Source organism: Alosa pseudoharengus, unplaced genomic scaffold (assembly GCF_046254945.1).
Source record: "Alosa pseudoharengus isolate Yale_2024_CS ecotype anadromous, Long Island Sound unplaced genomic scaffold, YU_APseudo_1.1 YU_APseudo_1.1_scf_15, whole genome shotgun sequence".
In the NCBI taxonomy this organism is placed as follows: Eukaryota; Metazoa; Chordata; class Actinopteri; order Clupeiformes; family Clupeidae; genus Alosa; species Alosa pseudoharengus.
This window is the reverse complement of record NW_027468620.1, coordinates 27,852,795-27,876,492: the sequence shown is the minus strand read 5'-3', so window position 1 is coordinate 27,876,492 and position 23,698 is coordinate 27,852,795. Positions and strand designations below refer to the sequence as shown.

The 23,698-nt window shown below is 43.8% G+C and overlaps 1 protein-coding gene across 1 annotated transcript in view; it reads right to left on the bottom strand.

The window, feature by feature from the left end:
- Positions 1-313: 313 nt before the first annotated feature.
- ryr2b (ryanodine receptor 2b (cardiac)) overlaps positions 314-23,698 on the bottom strand; it is a 46,822-nt gene continuing 23,437 nt past the window's right edge. Inside the window, exons 51-103 of the mRNA XM_076286138.1 lie at positions 22,752-22,915; positions 22,138-22,216; positions 21,863-21,952; positions 21,608-21,745; positions 21,316-21,393; positions 21,132-21,207; positions 20,671-20,794; positions 19,109-19,224; positions 18,899-18,975; positions 17,993-18,114; positions 17,707-17,756; positions 17,242-17,302; positions 16,812-17,050; positions 15,658-15,739; positions 15,224-15,300; positions 14,628-14,936; positions 14,112-14,349; positions 13,904-13,991; positions 13,541-13,639; positions 13,069-13,242; positions 12,911-12,970; positions 12,425-12,511; positions 12,189-12,301; positions 11,915-12,011; positions 11,377-11,504; positions 11,096-11,144; positions 10,863-10,910; positions 10,662-10,761; positions 10,369-10,448; positions 9,997-10,073; positions 9,820-9,893; positions 9,472-9,552; positions 9,194-9,282; positions 8,727-8,855; positions 8,494-8,598; positions 8,310-8,391; positions 7,805-8,222; positions 6,408-7,314; positions 5,457-5,503; positions 5,059-5,203; positions 4,792-4,878; positions 4,382-4,612; positions 4,135-4,265; positions 3,918-3,960; positions 3,645-3,781; positions 3,400-3,460; positions 3,000-3,146; positions 2,734-2,868; positions 2,145-2,301; positions 1,611-1,675; positions 1,274-1,374; positions 1,062-1,113; positions 314-668 (exon numbers count right to left, since the gene is read on the bottom strand). Of these exons, the coding sequence (XP_076142253.1) occupies positions 573-668; positions 1,062-1,113; positions 1,274-1,374; positions 1,611-1,675; positions 2,145-2,301; positions 2,734-2,868; positions 3,000-3,146; positions 3,400-3,460; positions 3,645-3,781; positions 3,918-3,960; positions 4,135-4,265; positions 4,382-4,612; positions 4,792-4,878; positions 5,059-5,203; positions 5,457-5,503; positions 6,408-7,314; positions 7,805-8,222; positions 8,310-8,391; positions 8,494-8,598; positions 8,727-8,855; positions 9,194-9,282; positions 9,472-9,552; positions 9,820-9,893; positions 9,997-10,073; positions 10,369-10,448; positions 10,662-10,761; positions 10,863-10,910; positions 11,096-11,144; positions 11,377-11,504; positions 11,915-12,011; positions 12,189-12,301; positions 12,425-12,511; positions 12,911-12,970; positions 13,069-13,242; positions 13,541-13,639; positions 13,904-13,991; positions 14,112-14,349; positions 14,628-14,936; positions 15,224-15,300; positions 15,658-15,739; positions 16,812-17,050; positions 17,242-17,302; positions 17,707-17,756; positions 17,993-18,114; positions 18,899-18,975; positions 19,109-19,224; positions 20,671-20,794; positions 21,132-21,207; positions 21,316-21,393; positions 21,608-21,745; positions 21,863-21,952; positions 22,138-22,216; positions 22,752-22,915 (6,840 nt within the window). The 3' untranslated portion in view covers positions 314-572. The remainder of the gene's footprint in view (positions 669-1,061; positions 1,114-1,273; positions 1,375-1,610; positions 1,676-2,144; positions 2,302-2,733; positions 2,869-2,999; positions 3,147-3,399; positions 3,461-3,644; positions 3,782-3,917; positions 3,961-4,134; positions 4,266-4,381; positions 4,613-4,791; positions 4,879-5,058; positions 5,204-5,456; positions 5,504-6,407; positions 7,315-7,804; positions 8,223-8,309; positions 8,392-8,493; positions 8,599-8,726; positions 8,856-9,193; positions 9,283-9,471; positions 9,553-9,819; positions 9,894-9,996; positions 10,074-10,368; positions 10,449-10,661; positions 10,762-10,862; positions 10,911-11,095; positions 11,145-11,376; positions 11,505-11,914; positions 12,012-12,188; positions 12,302-12,424; positions 12,512-12,910; positions 12,971-13,068; positions 13,243-13,540; positions 13,640-13,903; positions 13,992-14,111; positions 14,350-14,627; positions 14,937-15,223; positions 15,301-15,657; positions 15,740-16,811; positions 17,051-17,241; positions 17,303-17,706; positions 17,757-17,992; positions 18,115-18,898; positions 18,976-19,108; positions 19,225-20,670; positions 20,795-21,131; positions 21,208-21,315; positions 21,394-21,607; positions 21,746-21,862; positions 21,953-22,137; positions 22,217-22,751; positions 22,916-23,698) is intronic.

The window sequence follows — 23,698 nt, the reverse complement described above, 5'->3', positions numbered from 1 at the left end:
TGATTGCATGAACTCAACCAGGACATGGTAGCCAACATTGTTTTTTTTACCTTTATATACAACAGCTGTTTGGCTTTTCTGTCCCTTTTTCTATCCAAAAGAGTCGATACTGCCATTATGTATGGAAGTAATCAGCAATAATGAAGTGGGAAGACACAACAGTTTGTCTTTTCTTGCAGGAATGTTCTTCCTTTTAACACTTGGGCATGTGACTGTTACCAGATCAAAGCCATGACAGAACATCAACCCTTATTTCCTTTGAATAATGAACAATACACAATGTCTGAGTAGCTGATGTGACGCCAATAAACAATCACACTGGTAGTGTTACTTTAATAGAATACTGAGTCTCAAATCACACTCTGCATAGACATAGACCTGCATAGTGAACAGCAATTAAATAATTAATCAGCACTAATTACCATGTAAGTGAGATTACGCATGATGTGCATATGGTCTGATTCTAAATTTGTAACAGTTCTTTTTGTTGGGTAATTCAGTGCAACTGCTCCAAAGAAATGAAGTGCAAACACTAACCCACATTGCATTGCCTTAGGGAGCAAACTGGACTCTTAGCTAAGCTGATCCTCATATTGTTTACGGAAACAATCTCCCACTGGGAAGAATTCCCAGCAACGCTCCTGGTACATCTTCCATACATAAGATTCCTGTGACACAAAACAGACAAGAGACTTAACTACAGCAGCTCTTCACATAATCCATAATAATGATGAAATATAGCACTGTCTTACAGGACCCTGTAAACTGCTACTTCACCTTTCAAAACCGATTCAAGACAAGATTCACTTAGAAACACTGTAACACACAAGCCTTACCCAATATAGTACCGGTATGTTCTGCTGTTGTGTGTGCTATAGTATGTTGTTGTGTGTGGTATAGTATGCTGCTGTGTACTGTATGTTACAGTATGCTGTTGTGTGTGGTATAGTACGCTGCTGTGTGTGGTATAGTATGTTGTGTGTGGTATAGTATGCTGTTGTGTGTGGTATAGTATGTTGTTGTGTGTGGTATAGTATGTTGTTGTGGGAAAGCTGCGGTACCTGGCCAGTGTGCTCTGTTTCGTCCTTGTTGATGAGGTACATCACGAAGAACCTGTAAGCAGAGACAGATTGTGCATTCAGACATCCAGCGAGCAAACTGCAGCATGCCGCCCGACCATGAGCATATGGGTCCAGGAGTCCCTCAGCCCTCGGTCTGACTGACCTCTGCAGATACAGCATGGGGTACAGGTCAACAGTGCAGCAGTACTCACAGGTAGTTGGCCAGGTTGTGCTCCTGCAGCGTGTGCGTCTCAAACCCATGGGGAACCGTGTCAAAGTACTCATTACCGATGCCACATATAAAGCACTTAGTCTACAACAAAGGAGGACCATGAAGACAAATATATATATATATTAATGGCTTTGAATCACGTTATCAAACATAATAAATAATAAATAAACCATAATACATTTCTCACTTCTCACTACTTGACACTGAAGTTACTCTGGGAACACAGGTGTATTTGGAGAGCCTTGTTAGTGGTGAGGTATTGTGTGTGTGTGTGTGTGTGTGTGTGTGTGTGTGTATGTGATGTGCGTTAGTCTCACCTCCATGTCCTCTTTGACCTGCTCCTGCTGATCTCGCAGCTCTCCGAAGGCATCAATAATGAGACCTAGAGGAGAAGAATGGAACATAGAGACACACGTGTGAATTTATGCATGAAAGGTTATGCTCCACAACTGCCAAACAAGCTGCCAGACACCAATATCAGATAAAACATTTAGAGCATCCCAAAGACTGCAACTTGTATACAAATATCTAAATAAGTATTCATATTGGGATGATATGTTTGGAGGGCCATGCTATTAGAAAAGACCAGTTTTGCCAATTACCACAACATTACTCATTAAGAGCTGACTAACATCAAGTGATTTGTGAGGGTCACTAAGAGCTCAGAATCCTTTGATACCACATTGCATGCTGGCCGAGTTTCACTGTCACTAACACAGCGGTGAAGATAAAAGAGGACAGTCAAATCTAATCACTCTATATGAAAATGACCCATCCTCAAGCACCCTGCGAGCGGCAAAGAGCAGCTCTCCAATTCAAAGGTTCATTAATGGAAGAAATGTGAAATGTACCTTGTATGATCGCCAGCAGAATAACTATAACAAAAAAGAAGAAGGTGATGTCGAAAATGATGCGGTAGAACTCAAATTCGTCCCCCGCAGGATCCTCGATCTCATCCCCGATGCCCCCTCCAGCTCTCACCCCCACGTACATGTGGAACATATAACACTGCCAAGGATAACAGCACACTTTTATCACAGAATGGTATAATACAGTGGTTCAGGATTTATGCAACAGGCACATGAAATATTTTACTCTGCAGAGGCTGAATCTAGTAATTCACCCTAGCACTGGCTCGTTTGGAGAGGAGATGAACTGATTAGCTTTCTGTCTGGCTGCCGCAGCAGTGATTAGACAGACGACATCATCAGACAGGCACAGCCCGGTGACTGACAGGTAAACGCCGAGCGGCAAACGGAGATCAATAAAGCACAGCAGCACAGCCACTAAAGCGTCAGATGATTACCTATCTAAAAGCCTTGCACTGTTAATAACACGTAAAACAACCGCACTCCAACACACATGCACACACGCACACACATACACACACACACTATACGGTGAGTGACACACACACAGGGAGAAACCATTGATACCCACTGTCAGCATATCGTCACATTTCATATCCTGGCCTTCACCGTCTTCACTTTTATTGTAGAACTTCCGGAAGAAGTTGAAGGCGACCACAGTGTAGAGATAGACCACGACAGCCAGCAGCCCCACTGTTAACACCAGCTGTTGTGCACCAATTCATTTCATACATTTGTGTTCATCATCATCAACACCACACCACTATGCTGATACCTACAGTATGCTGTGTATGTAACGTACCAAGACCGTAAACCCGACCGTAAACCCGACCGTACCTGTTTGCCATTGTGTGTGACAGAAGTGAGGATGGTCCTCAGAGTTTTAAAGCCCATAGCAATGTCCAGCAGATGAGCAGCAAAGAAGAAGTTGTTATAGTGGCCAAGGACAGACATGCACATGTACCAAGCCAGGTAAAGGAAAGACTAACGGACAGACACAAAAACAAAAATAAGAGAAATATTACCAGAGGCCTTAGGAATGATTATGTTCATATGTAGCTTTTTATTTGGGCTACTATAGTATTTATACTACTATATCCATTTATGACATGCCCTTTTTCAGACATAATACTCACAGGAGTGAAAATATATAATTATTTTAGTTATTTCTACTATTGCTGAAGTCAGACTCTCTATATCATACCTTGGTCCTAGGAGACTTTACATGTACACTTACATTATCAGTGAACACCACACCCAGTTTCCATATCTGGTACTTCATGTCGATGGAGCTCAACCTAAAAGGATGAAAAAGCCTGGTCAGTCCCGTTATCATCTCCTCTCACTGCAATAACACGCCTCAGGGTTTTCAGGTTGACCCTCACTGCCATCTTCTGGCAGTGGCTCCGTGCCTGACTCCCTGCTGCGCAGCTGGAGCGCGGTTAGAGGCTGAGGTGACCGGCAGCTGACCGGCTAACTCACAGGGCTGCGAGCTCTCTCTCTCTCCTGGGCCTCCTCCTCTCCATGCCCTGGGCACTGAAGTCCAGAGCGGCTCGATCCAGACCCAGCAGGTCGCTGATCCGCGCCAAGCCGTAAAAATCCCCATATTTATCCATCACCTGGCAAGACACAGACACACACACATACACACACACACACACACTCAGTGCCCTTCAGACCTATTTCATAGCACTTACTATAAAAGGTCCGCTGGGACTTTTTAGATTTAAATCATAATGCTGCAAAAAGGCATACCTTCCTCTTCACAAACTTATCCCAATAATTACTCGGAAATGACCTGAAAGGAACACAAAACACATGCAATCAGTGAAACATACTTCATAAACATATTCACAGTATACATACATATAATGAAAGAATGAGTTCATATATTTGTAAAAAATTAACCACTTAAATATATCTCACAATTCTGATAAAACCATGGCTTATCAGTAATTATGTATGTGCTTACGGCGTATTGATGACCAGTCTGTCCCACTGTCCTCTGATGTCATCTTCGGAGGGCTGCTCTGTCACGTACAGGCCATCAAATTCAAGCTTGCGGGCTACTTCCTTCTCCCGCTTAAAAATCACCAAGGGAACCTGACAACCCATAAACATGATCACAAGAAAAACAAGCGCCGTTAAATATGTCAGTAGCAAAGACACAATGGAGCTGTATTTCAAAGCTTATGTGATGAGCCTGTCTACTCTCTCACCTTCAGACAGTAGTAGCCGATGATAGAGCAGAAGGATATGAGGGTGTGAATGATGGCCAGGTAGCGCAGGCAGGGCTCCATGTAGCCGCTGCTCTCCTCCAGGACAAAGGAGGCCGTGTCTGGGTCTGGGTCCGCCGCTGGCACCGGTCCCTCCAGGCTCACATCATCTGGCCTGTCAGACCAGGCAGAGCCCTCCAGGTCCTCTACATCTGCAGTCACAGACGACGACACCTGAGCTCACCAGCAGGGGTGACAGCACATGGTCATGGGTTAAACATGGGAGAATCAGCAGGAAGGAAAAATAGAACTGAAATCAATATCAACATGCCCTGTCCACCTGGTTCTTATGAATGTGTTTCAACAACAGGATAGAAAAGAATGTTAATTAATTTCAAGAAAAATGCTGTTACCTTATAGAACAGAAGGATGAAATTGATGGCAAATGCGACAAACAGGGCAAGCAATCGCATGTTGTAAAAATTCCTGGCAAAGCAATTCTGTGGAATGAAACACACATTATTATCATTATGAAATTAAATTAAAGTAAATTAAATTAAATTTATCACATTAAAATAAATTAAATTATAAAATAATATTGGATGCATAACCTCTACGGGCAGACAGAAAAAACAGTGTTTTTTTTGTCCAAATATTTGTTATGTATCCATTAATCTCACAAGCATTCTTCTCTGATAGGAGTTCAAGGATTTCCAGAGAGCTGACTCCTGGACATCTTCTTCCTCCTGCTTTGAGCGGCGCTGTTGCCTGGTCCTCTGGCGCTGCCTGCACTCCTGCCTCTTGTCCTTCTCATCCTCCTCTCCACTGAAAACAAGTTTCATAAACATCACCCTCATCTGTGAGGCAAGCCGAATGACCAACGTGTATGAACTACTGCTACAGTATATAATTAAACTTGCCTTGCCATTCCACAAAGTAATAAAAATATAATGTGTGCAATGTAATAAGTTGCCTGTGACAAGATAGTCGGTAGATAATGAGATGCTTTAAATATTTATACTGCAATCTGTCAGCACCTTTAGAAAATAATAAATAAACAAACTATAGACCAACTCACTCTGCTTTTTCAGTAATTTTCTCTTCCTTTTCTTCACAGTCGTGTGTCTTGAATGCAAACACCTAAGACAACACCATGGTGAGAGTTTTCTTTTTAAAAGGACATATTATCCCTAATCAATGTCTTCAATAAGTACAAAAAAAGTTCTACAGTTTATATATGCACTGACATCTTAGTTAAAAGCGCTGTTATTTTTCCTCATTATATAATTTGACAGCAACCATCTCCACTGACAACGTACCACTTTGAACCACAGAGCTTCAAACACAATATGTTCCTGATGAGACAGAGAGGTGCAGCTTTGCTTCACTGTGTCTGCTGCCAAATGTTTGCCAGACGGCACATGCCGAGGCAATTTTGACCAACTGTGGAGCTGGGCACCTCGCTGTGCAGCGCAGTCTCAAACGCCCAACGCGGACCTGCCTGCACTGTAAATTACAGCTCCTACTGCACACCCGCAACTGATCAGAGGCGATGTGTAAGTCTGATAGCATCTTCATTGGAGCTTTGGAGCAATCATTGGCAATTGCATAAATGCTTTACAACTGTGCCCTGAATACAAGCTCCCCACGCACCAGCATCCAGGTTATTATAAATGTATCAGACCAGTGAGTGGTGAGAACTGAACTTACAACCTTGACTGTGTAAACATCTGTTGTACCATTCATGTTAAATCTTATCTGTGCTTCCAAAGTGTTTTGAGTGTAGAGTGAACAGCATGCAGGTTTTATTGGCTCCTGCCCGCCTGAATCAGATCGGTGATTTGAAGGGGAAATTTGCCAGATTGCTAAAATGTCTTTTTTTTTAGGTAATGCTGGACACAGTACGCAGTAAACACAAGCTTATCAGATGTAAGTACAGTCTCTGGCTCGTCCTAATGGGCCAAATGTTTTTGTTTTAAAACTGCAGTTCCCAAATTCATTAAACCAGCTGGTGCATAATCCAGACAACACACACCAATACCTTTTGTTTCCCCCTGATTTCAGCAGCGTCAGTAGGCTCGCCCGAGGCCGAGAGAAAATGGTCTAGGCTGGCACTGAAATCATTAGACATAAGTCTGATCTTGGTCCCCTCCTTTCTCAGGCTCAGTCCGAAGATGTCTGTGAGGACCTGCGGGTCTTTGGACAGATCCAGCTCCAGCACACTCAGGTCCTTCTGGGAGGAGAGGGGCTCCAGGCACTGCCGGACTCCATCCCCCAAACCCACACGCAACCCCGTGACCTCATCGAAGCTGGGGTCAGGGACGTCAATCACCAGGTCAGCGAGTGTAATGTTCTCAACCATCTCAATAATGCCACCGTTGATGAAGGTCAGGTAGAGTATGTGCAATATGAAGGAGATCACACAAAACACCATATGAGCCAATCCCATGAGAATGTTCCAGAAAAATGAGAAAATGGTACTGATGAGACCCTTCAAGGTGACCTTCCTCAGATGCTTTCGGAGCCTCCTCACAGAGAGCAGTGATGCCAGCATCATCAGGAAGTGCACAGGAGCCAGAAGAACGTACATTGCTGAAGCCAGAGAAAAGAAACGGGTTTCTCTGGGCCTTCCTCTCTCTGCCTCCTCCTCTTCCTCCTCGTCCTTCTCAGCTGTGTCCTCGCCAGCGTCCGTGCCGGAGATCTGTGCGGCCAGCTGCATTTCAAAGATGGTGTCCTCACAGAAGTTCACAAAGAGCTCCATCTTCTCCTTCTCTCCACCCTCGTTGACGACGTCAAAGATGAACTGGCGCTTGGACTCCTTCACCTGGGGTTTCTCCCACTGAGTCCGGCTCGACTCGCTAATCTCAAAGTAAACACGCTCAATGCGCTTAGCACTCCCCAGGATCTCTATACGCCCAAGGTGGGGCTGGAAGTACCTGTGGAATTAACAACATTAAAATCAGAACAGTGTGTAATAACTTTGTTTACTTTAATTAACTTTAGATTAGTTACATTTTTTTGAACAATAGTTATTTCAGATGCAATCGCTAAAGTCCCTAACTTTCAGTACAGTAATTTCCTGTGTATTAGCCGCATTGTGTATCAGCCGCAGTGTTTTTTGTAAGTTAAAAAAACAAAACCATATTAATACCATATTAACTGCCCTGGTGTATTAACCTCATAGATGAATACATTTAGCAAAATCAATGTAAAAACGGCGGCTAATAGTTGGGAAATTACGTTCTATGATTCTATGGTCTCTCATCACAAAATCACTGCTTGTCTCCTCCTGTGTGAATGAGGCTTGACAAAGTCAAGGGCCTGCTCAAAAAGACTCTCTCTGTTCTCTGATGGTTACCAGGATTCTCTTAAGTAAATCCTGTTGCTCAAGCAATGAGAGCAAAAGCGTGAAGGTTCTTGAGATACCTGAGAACGCTCTCTGCCAGCTCCAGGAAGGTGTGCAGGCGGGCATCGCCAGGCATGTGCTCGGACAGGTTGGTGAGGAGCACGGCCACGTTAAAGCCGATGTCTTTGGCCGGCTCGTGGAAGCGCTTCACAAATGCCTGGTAGTCCAGCAGCTCGCTCTCGTCCGTCTCCATGCAGGAGAGCAGAAACTCGGTCTCGGACGGCGAGTAGTGCTGGCAGCCCTCCATGGCCCTCTGGATGTCCTTCTTGGAGATGAGCCCCCTTCGGTCAGGGTCATACTCTTTAAAAGCATCAGACGAGGTGAAAACTTTGAGTTTAAGGAACATGTCAAAGAAGCGAAGGATCAGCTCCACGTTGCTAGAGGATTCCACCAACATGTCCACCATCTGTTTCCCGATCATGCCATTTACAACATTTCCTATTAGGTTGAGAAAATGAGTTCACATTCAAAGGGTGCACAGGTTTTCTTGAAAAACATACAATTTTTTTTTTCCAAAATGATCACCTTCCAGCATGGACAGAAGCATCACAACCATGTCTTTCTGTAAATCCATCAAGTCTTTCAGCAAATCAATCTGACTAGAATCCTGTCAACCGATGCAAACTATGTTAGCCACAGAAAACAGGATAAACATTAAGCAGTACAATTAGCAGATGTTTGGATGTGTGTAATTTCAGGTAAAGTTAACCTGAGAGAGCTTCATTTGCATATGAGCAAACACATGCAGGAACCCAACAACTGCATCCCATAATCGGCTGTGAGCCAAACTCTGCTGATTCCCTGTGCAAGGACCCTGAGGGACAAACAACTTTAATTCTTCAGCAATAATATGCAAAACTGCTAAGTATTAAAATTGTTACAACAAAATAGGAATGGATTTCACCGAATATGACATACAGTATGTGAGACAAAACCACAGACCTGAATATATTCTGTGAGGGTGTTGAAGACTTGCTTGGCAACACTAACGGCCTTAGAGAAATGCCGTTGTCCATGTTCATCCATCTTATCTTTGCCAGAATAATACCAGTAGAAATCACTGATGGACTCCTAAGTATGTGATATTAAAATGAAATGACAGTCAAAATACTTTATTTATTTAACAGATTGCTAAGGTTAGTGAGTGTAAAAACTAGATGCACCACATAGCAGTACATTGTATGACCACCGCGTGGTGTGGCCCCTGTGGACCAAAGCCTTCTATTTGCCTATGTTCCGGGAGTCATTGTACACAAATTGCTTTTAAAAAAAAAACTAAAAAAAACACACTTTGACAAAACCAATATGACTGTGCTGTTCCAGCAGCCGGTGGTAATATTTATTATTATACCCTTTTAATAGTAGATCTAGATGTAAGATGACACTACTTTTAATTAGTTCAATCTTACCTGTACCCTGAGGAGGTAGTCAACAGTGGATATAATGATGTTCACGGTTGTGTTGTTGCCAGTTTGAGTCCGGAGGTAATTCTGAAAATCTGAATTATTGCAAATGAAGTAAAAGCTGTGAATGTGCAAAGGTGTTTAATTGTGCTCAACTGCATGTATTGGGTCTGTCTTTCGAGAGCTGGCCTGCTTTCGAGTCTGCAGAAACTCATCACATTTAAGTCTGCTCCCTGCCAATTCTTTGCAGGAAAACACTAAACCAATCCGTTTTATGCGTGTACCTGAGTTGTGTCCCTCACACAAGAGTTGTAGGAAGCGGAAGAGGTCACAGGTCAGTTCCACATCTGCCATTACCTTGTCCCCTTGGAGAGTGATGGACAGAGAGGACAAAAAGACAGAGTAAAATAAATTGACACTGACAGAGAAAGAGAGAAAGGGAGGGAGAGAGAGAGAGAAAGAGGGAGAGAGGAGGAAAAGGGGAGAGGGAGAGACAGAGAGAGAAAGTGAGAGAGAGAGGAAAATACCAATTTCAAAAGCCCCCCCCCCCCCCCCAGTCAATTCTTACTGCAGTTGCAGGGTATTTGTTCTATTCTAAAGAGCGTTTTTTCATTACTGATAGGATTGAGCACCTGAGCTCGCCTCCATAACCAGACCCAGTCCCTCGGCTTTGTTCTGCCGCTCAAAGGCGTTGAGATCCAGTACGCTGCGAAAGAAGCAATCAAACAGCATGTGATAGCGCACAGCCACACCAAACGAAACAAGACAACAAATCAACTGTGAGCGCTTTGAGCTGGTGACAGCCAAACCTGCATGACTGCATGAGGCCTGCCAGGCTCTGAAAGAAGCCCACGTCTCGCTTGTGGCGCAGGTATTCCAGCATTTTCTGTCAAAACACCAAAATGTCGGCAGATAAATACATGTTCAGAAACCTTTCAAGTCAAATATACAGAGGACAGTGATAATGTCTTTTCAGAGACTGTGATGTGCTATTGATGTGCGATTATCAATGACTAGCATGCTGACTAGTAAATGAAAGGAATGATTCTAACAACAAAACCATCAGGCTAACTATGTCAAAGTTTGGATTTATGTGTAGTCTAGACTTCTCAAGCATCCTTACCTTTGCAGCACAATATTAAAAGGCTTTTGAGGACAGTAGGAATTATATATGACCATACCTGTTGCACACCTGTATTTCCTCCATTAAGAATAGCTATTCCCAGCTTTAGCGTTGCCTCCACCATAGGGCCCTTCTCACCTTAAGACCAGAGTGATAAATTAACCACAGAGGGCAGTTTTAGAGAAACGCTCTCGAAACCGTGTTGATAAATTATTGAGTGGTCAAACTGAAATATAAATACGAGGACTTGTTCCATTCCATGACTCAACCTCAAGAGAGAAAAAAGGCTAGTGACTTTTTGGTAAAATTGCTACAAAAAATGACCCCCCCCCCCCCTGTTGCCATAGTTACCTCTGCTAGCACTGATAGTCTGAAGCACCATCTCGGAAGCTCCTCGCTCGTGTAGTCTGGCCTGCTCGTACAGCAGCTTCTGCTTCTCCATCTCCTTCTCCTAAACAAGAAACGGGAGACAGCAGGCCTATTAGTCGGCCTGCCAAGTAAACAGGGCAGCGTGGACAAGTAAGAAGCTGGGAATGCACTCAAGACTCAAACCTCAAATGACTTGACTTCATCTTCATCCTCCTCTTCCCCATGGCAACTCTGAAAAAATGGCAAAGCAAATATGTAGTGCATGGACCTCTTCATATATATGTCATCCACTTCTTGTAAAGAAGCATGAAACTCCAAGGTACATGTGTATTGTCAGTTCTTTTTTTTGGTTCTTTCCATTACTTGAGCTTAACTTGAGAAACTAGCTTCCAGAAAAACATGCTGGCTGGTCTCACCTCAGCCATGATCTCTGCAAAGGACATATACAACGTGTCTTCTTGGAGTCTGCAAAGTATTTAGAGAGAAGATCATCATAAACAGCAACCGATAAGGAGAAAAACATAGCATGCACCTGAACATCTGAAACACTGCACACCTGAACACTTCTCACTTATTTGCCAATATTAAATAGCTCTATCATCTTGTAGTGCCAACAGAAGATGGCATGTAAATGGAATGGAATTCTTTGTCAAAGAAAGAAAGAACACAGATATAAACATCCAAAAGCCTGACATACCTCCTCTCTGTCACAGCACTTTGGCTGAAGAGTGTGATGAGTTGATGGAGAGGATCCGAGTGAGACGCACCCCCTTCTCCCTCATCGCCCACTTCCTCAGGATCCTCCCGTTCTTGCTCACCCACTTTCTGTCGTATAATAGCAACTTTTGGCATTATCATTTTTGAAAATATAAATCTATTTTCGTTAGTCTTGCAGAAAACTTCAGAGAAAATACTGAGACACTTATGACCAGCAAAACATATGGAAGCACTTTCCCCAACATCTGAAAACAATGAATTACTCATTTCACCATCCAGGTTCCCACCAAAAAAAAAACATCAATAAAAATGGCCTAATTGTCTAAACAAAGTCACAAAGCACTTATTGGCATATCTGAACATACAGACAGAGGGGCTATGTTTACATTGCTAAATACACATCCTGAATTGTTTAAACATGAATACATTGGATTAGACTTCATAACATCACAGTAGAATGAAGTTTTGACTAATGCTTTTGTTGGATTATGTAATAAGAACACAATAAGCATGCTTACAGTCAAATCCTCTATTAGCTTATCTTCAAAAGAATGGCCCTCTGCCTCAATCCACGCTTTACCATAACCCAGGAGGAAGAGATTGACTGCTCTGTGCCTGCAGCATTAAAGGAGAAAGTGAGAGCAGGTGTGAGACATGAAGCAGAAAGAAAGTACGAAAGAATGGAAGACAGAAAGGCAGGAAGAAGGAGACAAAGGGAGGAAATGCTGATTTGTGCATATTGTTGGTCAGCTACTAAATGTTATTTTCCAGCATGTGAAAAAGAAAATGCACCTGGGTAAGTTGTATAGAGGTGCCATTCTGAAGCAAGCCACCACAGCTCTCTTCCTCTGCTTGGAGAGCAGTTTATTCCACACAGCCTTCTTTTTCCTGTGTGGCCTTTCAACCTGAGGGAATTAGAGATGCAAAACAGCACCATGGTTCATTTGAGGACCACATTCATGCTCTCTAACACAATAGCACAGTCATTTCTGAAATGATAAAAACAAGTATAGTGTAAATGATCTCACCTGGTCCAGGTGAAATAAGACACGAGCTATGCCAAAAACTCGCTCTACACTGAGCTCCTCAAGATTCCAAGCTCCTCTGAATAAATCCTGACAAACAAAACAACAAACAAACAATGTGAGAAACTAAATATGGAGAAATCCATGGATGAAAGACAAAGGACATAGTTCTGTATGCGTTACCTTATGCGTTACCTTGGGCAGCCGTGGCCTACTGGTTAGTGCTTCGGATTTGTAACCGGAGGGTTGCCGGTTCGAAACCCCGACCAGTAGGCACGGCTGAAGTGCCCTTGAGCAAGGCACCTAAACCTTCACTGCTCCCCGAGCGCCGCTGTTGTTGCAGGCAGCTCACTGCGCCGGGATTAGTGTGTGCTTCACCTCACTGTGTGTTCACTGTGTGCTGAGTGTGTTTCACTAATTCACGGATTGGGATAAATGCAGAGACCAAATTTCCCTCACGGGATCAAAAGAGTATATATATACTTATACCTTATTGTGCTTCTGAAGGCCTTTGCGGATGATCTCTCTGACCTCCTCCTCTGTGTCCTTCTACAGAGAGACGTGTCAGAAAGAAAAAGGGGACGGGTGAGCCACTGGTGGCAGTTATGAAGCACACCATCTCTTTATGATTTCCCTGATTCCTCTACCTGGGACAGGTGGGCCTTGGCCTTGGCTATGACCTCATGGTCAGCAGCAGAGCAGACGCTTAGGCCGATGGGGAGCAGTTTCTTCAGGGCGGCCACGATGAGCGAGGTGTGCGTGGAGTAGCGGTCACCCTTCCTCTTCAACTTATTCCTCTCTTTATCTGCCACGCCCCCTTTCTTTTGGCCAAAGCAATTTAACACCATTGCACTGATAAAACTCATATCATTTAATTGCATTGATTTCAGCAATGAATTACCACCTATTTGTGTAAAGCTATCATAATGTTTGTCTAAATTACACTAGAGTATTTTATTTACAAGTTAAAAGAAATGTCAAATTAATAGGTCATAAAAGCTAAAAACAAGTGTAAGAATATCCTGCTGAGGCTGATTACGGTTACAATCTTCATCACAAAGGGGGATAGTCAACACATATTCTAAATCTACACAATCCTGAGCTTGCATGAGTACCCACCTTTGATGTAGGCCTAGTGTTCTTGCTAATATTGACCAGGAACTCCATGTTGTTAATTTCATTCTGGACTACAAAATTCTGCTCCTCCCATTTGAAATTCTGATAAAGCATAACAGAAAAGGATTAAGATTACAAAGGAAAATATTACTACATACGCTCCATATGTGAAAAAGAAACATTGTGCTTGTGTGTGTGTGTGCATATATATGTGCATACATACAGTATACGTGTGTACGTGTGTGTGTGTGTGTGCGTGTGTTTGTCTGTGTGTATGTGTGTGTGTGTGTGTGTGTGTGTGTTTGTGTGTGTGTGTGTGTGTGTGTGTGTGTGTGTGTGTGTGTGTATTTGTGGTGAAGTGCTCACGTGAGACTTAGCCCAAAAGATGAAGATGTCAGCCACCATACTGAAAAGTGTCTCAGCCTCAGGTGTTAACTCTCTCAACCAACTCACTCTAAAACATCAACAAATAAAACTGATACTTCAGAATGTTGTACAAATAACAATAATCATTATGTATGAGTAAATATTTGTTTGAACTCTATTGTGTGTGTGTGTGTGTGTGTGTACTCACCTGTGTAAGTCCACATAGGGAATGAGTAGAGGGTAAAAAGCATACAAGTCACGGACTAACACAGTAAACTTTTCCTGGATTTGTAACTCCGCCTCTGATGTCTCGCCCCTCCCCTCCTTCAAATGCTCCTCCTCCATGAGAACTAACTCCGCCCTTTTCTTCAACTTCTCCATCAGAGGCAGAAGGTGACTCTTCAGAAGCTGTGGTTCTGCCTGCCCAATGATTGGCTGAGACACAACTGGGACAGATGAAAGTTTCATTAGGATATTTCTCTCCTGCTCAACATGAGAGGCTTTTTTAAGTCTGTGATAATGGACCCCTGTAGACAGCACCATCCGTAACAAGTAAAATAGAAAGTCCTCAATAATTAACGACACAAGATGAAGGATCCTAAAATCTAAAAAAAAATGAAGAATCCTCCTAGAATCTAGAATCTTCCTTTCAGGGAATCTGTATCTGAAGTGTGTTGGACCGTATTCCAACAATAACAAAAGTGGTACTTTTTCACATGCTAACCTGCCAGGCGCTTCATCCAGGCGCCGTCGGCCACCCCCAGGTGTGTGTGGATAATGGAGAGGACGTGGCCCAGCAGAGTGCTGCTGTGCTCGGGGCTGAGAGACGAGGTGCCCCCCTCGGGCGCCTCCACGCCGTCCCAACGGGAGAAGTAGCTGCAGAGCAGGGGGAGCGTCACCTCGGTGACCCGGGACAGCAGGGTGTGACGAGCGGTCGAGCCGCCGGACACCAGCTCCTCCACCTCCCCCAGAGCCGTGTGCAGAGAGGGAAGGAGATGGCTGGCTTCTGCAGCATGAGAGGATGCATCCTCACCTGGGTATCGGAGAGAGAGATAGAGAGAGAGGGGGAGGGAGAGAGAGAGAGAGAGAGGGAGGGAGGGAAAGAGAGAGGGAGACCAGGTGAAAGGGAGGGAGGGAGAGAAAGAAGACAGGGCAGTTGAGACGGAAGGCTAAGAGTGATGGACCTGACCAGTTATGATAGTAATCATGGTGACATTCACTGCACTGTGGTTGAGGTGTACGAGAGCTGGACATTCATGGGAAAAAATTAAGTGCCGTTGTATGCATTATCGCTGCAAAGGAAAAAAGGGCCATTCTCACCCAAAGAGGGCTCCAGGAAGGCAACAGGAAAGGCAGCCGTCAGGGCAGCCAGACACGTCCCCACCTCCGGCCTCTGCCTGTTAACAGCCACAGAGAGAGAGAGGTCAACTCTGTCAGCAATGACAGCTCAAAACTGACACAAAACTAACACAGGTCCCCTTCTCCTAAGATAAGCTATCTTTCTGAGACCGGCTACTCATGGTCTTACTGCAATCCCACTGATACCACTTGAGAGGGTCTTGCTGATGTGCCAGTGATTGACACTGGTGTTAATACTATCATTGCTCTTACTCTTTCTTGCTGCATCAATAGCGTTCCCCTTGTTGGCTTTGATCTGTCTCAAAAGCAGACCAAATGCAATTACGGAACAGGCACCATTTTATAGTCTCCCCATTCACCTGGGTCTCGCTGCAATCAGCTAATGCAGTGCCTACCTCTCTGCGTAGGTATTTTTGGAGGTGCCAAGTGAATACAGGCTGATTAGGACTCTGTAGCAGCAGACTTGAACTTTATCCACTGAAAGAGACAAGACAACATTCATCTCTTAACCTCATATTGCACTGATGAATGATGACTCACGGCAATATTCACTGATATTTACACGACAACATCACCTGACGAGGGCTGCATGTCATCGTAAAGCAGGAGAGAGAGAGAAAATACACATAATCAAACATAATCAAGTGTTACTCTATAAGGACCTGCAATAACTTTGGAGTGATCAGATAAGACCTGAGGCTCTAATACTGAAAAAACATACAGTATAATTATAAACAAGTGGCCAACTTAAAGGAACCTGGCAACTCTTTAGAAAATACGCTTATTTGCTGTAAGCTAGGCTAATAGTATCAGACTGGTTATTGCATGCAAAGAGAAGAGAAGGATATGTATCCTCTTGTCTTATTCTGGGGTAGGCAGCAAATAAGCTAATTTCCCACAAAGTTGGCGTGTTCCTTTAACGCTTTTACAAATATCCCCTTTAGCTAGAGAACCAGAGAGAAACTTTGTTTCCCCCAGGGCGACAGATTTTTGCATTAAATGCAAAGCCTCTGAAATCGGTGAGTGAGTGGCAGCCCCTGTGCCATTTCGATGAGCCCCAGTTCCCCCACGGCATTTGTCCCCCGCAGCTTGAAAATCCCCCTCGGCAGCCGCATATTAATGTACAACATATCACTGAACAAGGCCCATATCAAAGCCGACAGGAACAGAAGGCAAGAACAATGAATGATTAAACCAAACAGAGGAGCAGCTGCCAAGGTAACCTGTGATGCATGAGAGAAATATAATTTCTCATTGAAAGAGAATGACACAGGATGGAGGCATGGAGGGCCTAGATGATGAATGGGTATGATCATCTTCAACCTCATAAGGGTGTTGAGTTTATGGATGGCGCCGGATACTTTTAATAAGACATCGTGGAAGTAGTTTCAGCAGATTTCATCAAAAACTTCTTACAAGGTGTGCATTTCCTTAAGACGTTGTACCCCACTGACTAATAAAGATGTTTCATTATTTCTAAATTTGTGTGGCCAGACGGCGGCACAGACGGGGGTAATGCAGTGGGTCGGAGCATACACTCCCAGCTCACCTATGAGGTCCTGGCCATACTGACACTGGGCGGCGTGCTGGAAGAGAGTGGTGAGGACGGGGACGAGGACCTCGGAGGTGTAGGCCACGGAGTCCCCCGCTCCCCTCACCTGGGATCTGGTGGGGGGGAGTGAGCCCTGAGCCAGGGTCTCCACGGCGAGTTCCAGGTCAACTGCGGCCTCCTCAAAGAAGGAGCAGAGAGAGAGACGCACGGACTCTGCAGCACTCTTCATCACTGTCCTGTGTGTGTGTGTGTGTGTGTGTGTGTGTGTGTGTGTGTGTGTGTGTGTGTGTGTGTGTGTGTGTGTGTGTGTGTGTGTGTGTGTGTGTGGGTGTGTGTGTGTGAGGGGGTAGAGAATGTTAGTGTGAGAAAACAATGATGAAATTCCCTAACATTTTATTTTTCATCGCACATATTTGTCACCACCAACCTTGCATCCAAAGACGAAGCCAAAGTGGTCAGACAGCTTGTCACAGAAGGAGAATCGTTTCCTGAATATAAAAGTGACAACTGTGAAAAAACTACTAAACTAAGCACAAAAGCACCGTGGCTCTTTTTAAAATGCTTAACATACAAACATCATTTGGTTGACACTTCTGTTGTGCTTTCTAAAACACCTCCTTCATCTCTCTTTGAATTGCAAGGACCATATCCACAACCAGTAAATTTTTCCACCAAATGAGGTCAATTATGGCTTTGAAGGACATGTTGTGGAGAGTGAGGTGCTCTGGGAGCGGACCCACGGACAGCATCAGACAAAGGAATGTACTAAATAATAATGATGAATACATGTGACAGGTGAAAGAATGTGCATCTGAGAAAGCCAAAAGAGAATAAAAGATGATGGCAAAGATACAAAGTCAAATCTTGAACCTCTCATGCACACAATTCTTACCAAGGAGAGCTATCCTACGCCTTACAAGAGCCCCAAGCTTGCAGAAAAGACTGAGGATGACAGGTGATAAAGCAAAGGAAAATGTCATGAGACAGAAAATGGAAAAAAGTAAAAAATGAAATTGAAATGGCAGGAAAAGAGATGTCGATAGAGCAGACAGTTGGAACAGGACACAAATAGACTGAATTCAATATGTAAACAGAGTGAGGCGAGGGTGAGGGGAGGGGGAGTGAAGACAGAGATGACGGACATGACACGAGCCACTGGTCACACTACCCTCCGTTACCTGGTAACCATCTCTTTCTCCTTGTTGGACGCATGCCCTCGGTTACCAAGGAGATCCGTCGAGGTGGACAGGAAGTAGCAGCGATGGCACTTCAGATACTGATCAACCAAGGGCATCACAACCTGAGGCAAAGTTAAGGAGAGAAAGGGGGGGGGGGGGGATGCACCAAAAATGGAAAAGACAGGATGTGATAACCTCCCCGCTCACTTCCACCTCACTGGAAAACTGGCCAGACGGGGCTAGACTCGGCGGACATAAATATTGACCGGTCTGTTTGTAATAAATACCCGCCAGAGGCACAGGGCGTATTTATACGAGCTGCTTACTCGAGGCCAGTGCGGCAGCCAAAGGGGTCAGTGACTCAGAGCCGACATGAGCGGTGCCGGGATATTGCTGTCAGCCTTGTTAGGGAGCGTGGGCGGCTTAATCAATAACCCAATCAGCACGAGGCCTCCCACGCACATTACTGCCCTCGGCCCGTCTGGAAACTCACCACAACATCAGCCCAACTGAATTACCGCGCAATACAATTAACCCGCAGATCCTCTAAACAGAGGTATCTCTATCTGATATCAAATGCACTAAATAGACCGTCATGATGACGGGTCGTTGCTAATTATAGAAGCGGCAGTGATCGGTAAACCACATTAGGAGGTATCAGCATAGCAATAATGAGAATGACACAAACTCTAAATGAGGTTTTTGATTACCCGTGGATATAAGAGGTTTTGTTGCTCCTATAAAGCCTTATGCACAATTGGTATGGTAATACCTTTTACTACATTTTCTAGTATCACCCCAGTACTTTGAATAGTCAATGGGTTACAAGAATAAAAGACGTGATTAATGGGGTCAAGTAATGGATTAAGTATCAGCTGAGTTGAATGGATATTCAAAGGGACCAACCTTGACAAAGAAATTGATTTGCTTCTCATAAGGAGCCTGTTCTGATTTTGATCCTTGTCCTCGGGCCTGAGCAACCTCTGGAAACAATGAAAGAAAACACTTGCAAGTTCTAAATGAGAGATGAGCCAAGAGAATACAGAACATGGGGTGATCAAATTTATAATTTAAGCAACAGGCATTATGAAGGACGACACCATTAACTTTCCTCACCCAGCTCAAGCAGCTGCCCCTGAGCCTGGTCAGTGTAGTTCAGAGCCTGCTGAAGGACCCCGTAAGCAAAGCGACTGGCGATGGCTGGAGAGTCGCACTCCACGGGCTTCCTGTCCCTGTAAGAGGTGTATATGTAATGCACAGTGAAATCTCATCTTCGCTGCACACTTCTACAGTAATACTGTGAAAGATTACAGTATTCACTTTCAAGCGACAGCTGGTAAAAGCTATTGAACTGAACTCATTGAATGGAGCTTGAACATAGTTAATACTTTATCGGTTTATTGGTGAAGCCAGACTGTGTTGAGAATTAAGAACAATGACAGCTCCATTTGTGATGAGAACAATTGGCATTTAGGAAAGGTATAGGTTAAGGTTACACATACTACAAATGGATACTGGGTCTAACCAGTACATAATATAACACACTGCAACATACTTGTCAAAATGATTTTCACACAAGACTTAGTGGCTGCCTCCAAAGAATATCACGTTGTGTTCTGAACCAATGCTAAAGTAAATTCATGACAACTGAAACCTGTAAGCTCACCAGTACAATTCCTTCACAAATGCCTCTATTGCATGATAAATGTTGGAAGGAAAGTCTGTTGATGGCTGCGATTCAGGAGAAAAGAGAGTGATTTGGATCTGGGCTGAGGAGATTTATGAGCGGCCTGCCTTCCTTTTCTCGGGCACAGTAGGGGCAGGGGGGAGCAGCAGAGTGAGCTGGGCCGTCTCACAAGGAATTGAATTCCACACCCCGCAGAATATTAACCATGGAACCAAAACAGCAAAGCTAAATCTATCTTGGTTACGCACATGCCTTTGTCAATAAGCACTTAGTAGCGCCGCTGGAGCAACAGACTACCCCCGAGGAGATTTTGGGAGCCTGTTTTGATCACAAAACACATTTAAAACGCTTGAGGACTAGCATTGAAGTTAAAGCTGTGGCTGATCTGGGTTTAAGCCAGGCTTTGACTGTGTTGATAATAAGAGAGCATTTGGCACTACTGAAGTGACTAATCATGTATTCGCTCCCCTCAGCCCATGGACAGCACCACTCCACTATATATTCCTGCACACAGGAAGCGAAAATGTACCAATAGAGATGAAGGGGAAAAAACACGAGAAAAACACAAATGCCTTGAGGGGAAAATTATGACTAAAATTATAACAAATGCCTTAACGCACAGTGAATAACAATGAGGGTGTATGTTGCAATCAACAGACATTTTTACATATTTCCAGGGTGGGCTATATGGTAAATTGTATGAAACTTGAAACGAAACATTTAAATACACTAACCACTGCCTACTGTCATCACCTGTCACTAACCATTCGGCATTATAGTGCTGCTCACATTCACATACCCACTCCCACATAATATACTGTAGAATAACACATTATTCCACACAACTGGTGATTCCATGATTCCACAATCTCATGTGGACTGAGAGGACCTTAGTCAAACCAGCAAAACGTAAGAACTCAAATGGTCATGAATTCCTATGTGTCGCTCTATGGGACGAGCACACAAGATTTTGGCATTTGATGTGACACACCTCCACACGTTGTATCTGTTCATTTGGAAGAACTTGAGGACGTCCTTTGCTCTTTCTCGAACTCTGGTCTTCTCGCGAGCAGGCAAGGCATCATACGGCACCAGCAGGGGATGACTCCCCCCTCCTAAAACAGCACAAAAACAACACGATGTCCTATTGTGTGAAACTAAGTGTTCATACAAAGCAATCTGTCAGCATGCCCAATCATTATTACTAAGAGAGTATGAATAAATAAAATATAACAAATGACACCTGTGGGAATGTGACATGTCGTTTTAATAGATGATTAATTAACGATGAGTCCAACAAAAGAATATACATTTCCAGCTACCCACGGCACAGCACATCATCCACTATCACATCCAGGCTCATTACCCACCATTAGAGGTCTGAGTGTGTGTGAGTGTGTGTGAGTGTGAGGCTGTGGCCCGGCTAATGCATCTCCGCTGCGCTCTCTCTACCTTTGGATTCCAGCTCCAGCTGTTTCCTCTTGGCCCACATGTTATGGGAGCTCTCAGCCAGCTGCTCTGCCATGGACTAATGAAGACGGGGGGGAATTCAGTCAGGTGCTATTGTGAAGGCCTAACCAGAAGAAGACACTGCAGAATGTAAATAAAAGAAGGCAGCAGGCGGGAGAGGACTTACATACTGGTCCCATGATAGTGTCACATTGCTCATGTCAATGGGTTTGGGACTGAAAGTGGAAGCGCCTTCAAAGGAGAGCTGCAAAACCATAGGACACAAACACACATTTGTAAGGATGGGCTTGTGCATAAGGCTGCTCAAAAGACATCCAAAGTACTGTAGGTAATATGGTGTGGATGGAGTTGGTATGCATACATGCCTGTGTGTGTGTGTGTATGTGTTTGCTTGCGTGCGTGCATGTGTGCATGCATGCGTGTGTGTGTGTGTGTGTGTGCGCGACTGTTTGCTGTACCTGTCCAGCCTGTGATATTCTTTGTGCTGTATTATACACTTCCAAAGCCTCTCCATCCTTAGTTCTCTCGATGGTCCAACCAAACACCAGCATTATTTTCACCTTCTCTTTTATAGCCCAGCGATAGCTCTCTTTGTCCTGAGGTACATATGTTGATATGTGTATTAATAAATAGTTGTTTTCTCTCTCTCTGTGTGTGTGTGTGTGTGTGTGTGTGTGTGTGTGTGTATTTCAGTGTGCTAGTGCTTATGATACCTTCTCTGACAGGGCTCGATAAGGCTTTAGAAGGGGATGAACTTTGGAACTCTCACAAAGCTGGTCTCCATGGACCCAACCACTGGCAAACTGTAATCAGGAGACAAAATTCATCCCACACCATTCCAAAATTCATCCAACACTCATCAATGCAAGCAAAAAAATATGCCACTCTAAACTGGTCATATAAATAAATCAGATATAGGATGAATGGAATAGCAAGTCTACACATATTGCCACAGCTGTCTCAGGAGTTCTTCAGATAGGACAGTCACCTTGTCAAGAGACCATTTCTCATGTGTGTGCTCAGCATATTTATTCACCACAAACTCCAGTCCCTCGGGGATGGAAACGCTGGAGACAGTGAGGGAGGGAAAATGAAACATATTTATATAATCTGGTTCCATCCCAAAAATGTCTCTTGCAAACTGAACGTATCAATGTAAAATAGGCAGTCTGTTCCGCATGGGTTGCTACGGGTATCCACTTAACGAATAACAAATTCCACTGCAGGAGTGTGGGAAAATCTACTCGCTCAGTCCTCTGATCCTGATTTCACTTCACCATCTGAACTCAGAAGTCAGATATGGCCTACATAAAAGATGCATTTCAAAAGAACCCTTCAAAAGAACCCTAATACTACTACTACCACTACAAAAGAACCCTTCACTTGCATCCCTGCTATTTTACAGACAGCATTTAAATATTTACTGTACTTACTACAATACCTACGTAATGAAATCAGAGAACCCCATCACAACCCTCTTCCATTATCAAATTTATGGCAAATCTATATAATTGTCCAAAGAGGAACTATTTCCCAAGAAAACAAGTAAAACTGCACTGAAATGAGGAGAGATGTAGAAACAAATGTGTGTATCGTGCCCACTTTGAGGTGTCCACCGGCTGTGGACAGAAGCGTCCCTCTGTGTCCAGTGAAGGGTGGGTCTCCAGGCCCCCCCGGCAGCTGGGGTCCAGGTGGTCAGGTGGGATCGCCCGAGCAACTGCCCCGAGGCAGGACAAAGACAGCCGGAACAGGTCAGCATCATACGACTGGAAAACACAAATGGAGAAAAACAGTTATCCCACAAAGCACAGGCGGCTAGCTGTTCTAGGACAGGGAATGGGAGAATGGTTGAACAGCATCCTGACAAGAACTGTCAGAATGCAGAAAGAAATCTTCATCTATTGTTTTATTGTATCTCAAGGACAATACACTATTACAGCCAACAACATTCTTGGATCATATCACAACTTCATTTTACATTTGCTTTCAGTATTTATGCTGTGAACTAAAGAGTGAAAAACTAAAAGACACTGAAATAATTGAGCGTTTGTAAAATTATATCAGCATTCTTTTCCACATTTTAAAAAAGATTCTGACAGATAAAAGCTGATGAAGCAAACATATTTGTTGTTCATTGTAAACTCAACTCTTTATTTTTCATTGCCCAACTCAGATTCTATAGAGCTTCCCATTGTGTTGCATCTGAGGGAGCAATTCACCATAGTATGCTTGTGAGGACATTGCAGTTACCCAAGAGAGCAATCACTGTACTCTCACAGACTACAGAATACCAAGATGCCTTCTACAATATGTGCATTCTGCATGCATTCTAAACTGAGTAGTCATTCTCTCATATTGTTTAGTGTTATTCTCTGGCATTCAAAATAAAAAGCCTGTCAATCCATTCTCAGCACTTGCTCGAAAATAAACAGTCCGGCTAAAAGCCTTAGTCCTCAAAGTCCCTAAAGTTCATCATCATGCCTGAAAGATAAACAAGTAATATGATCATAAATATTGTGAAGGTTCACCTTTTATTAGCCCAAAAGCCT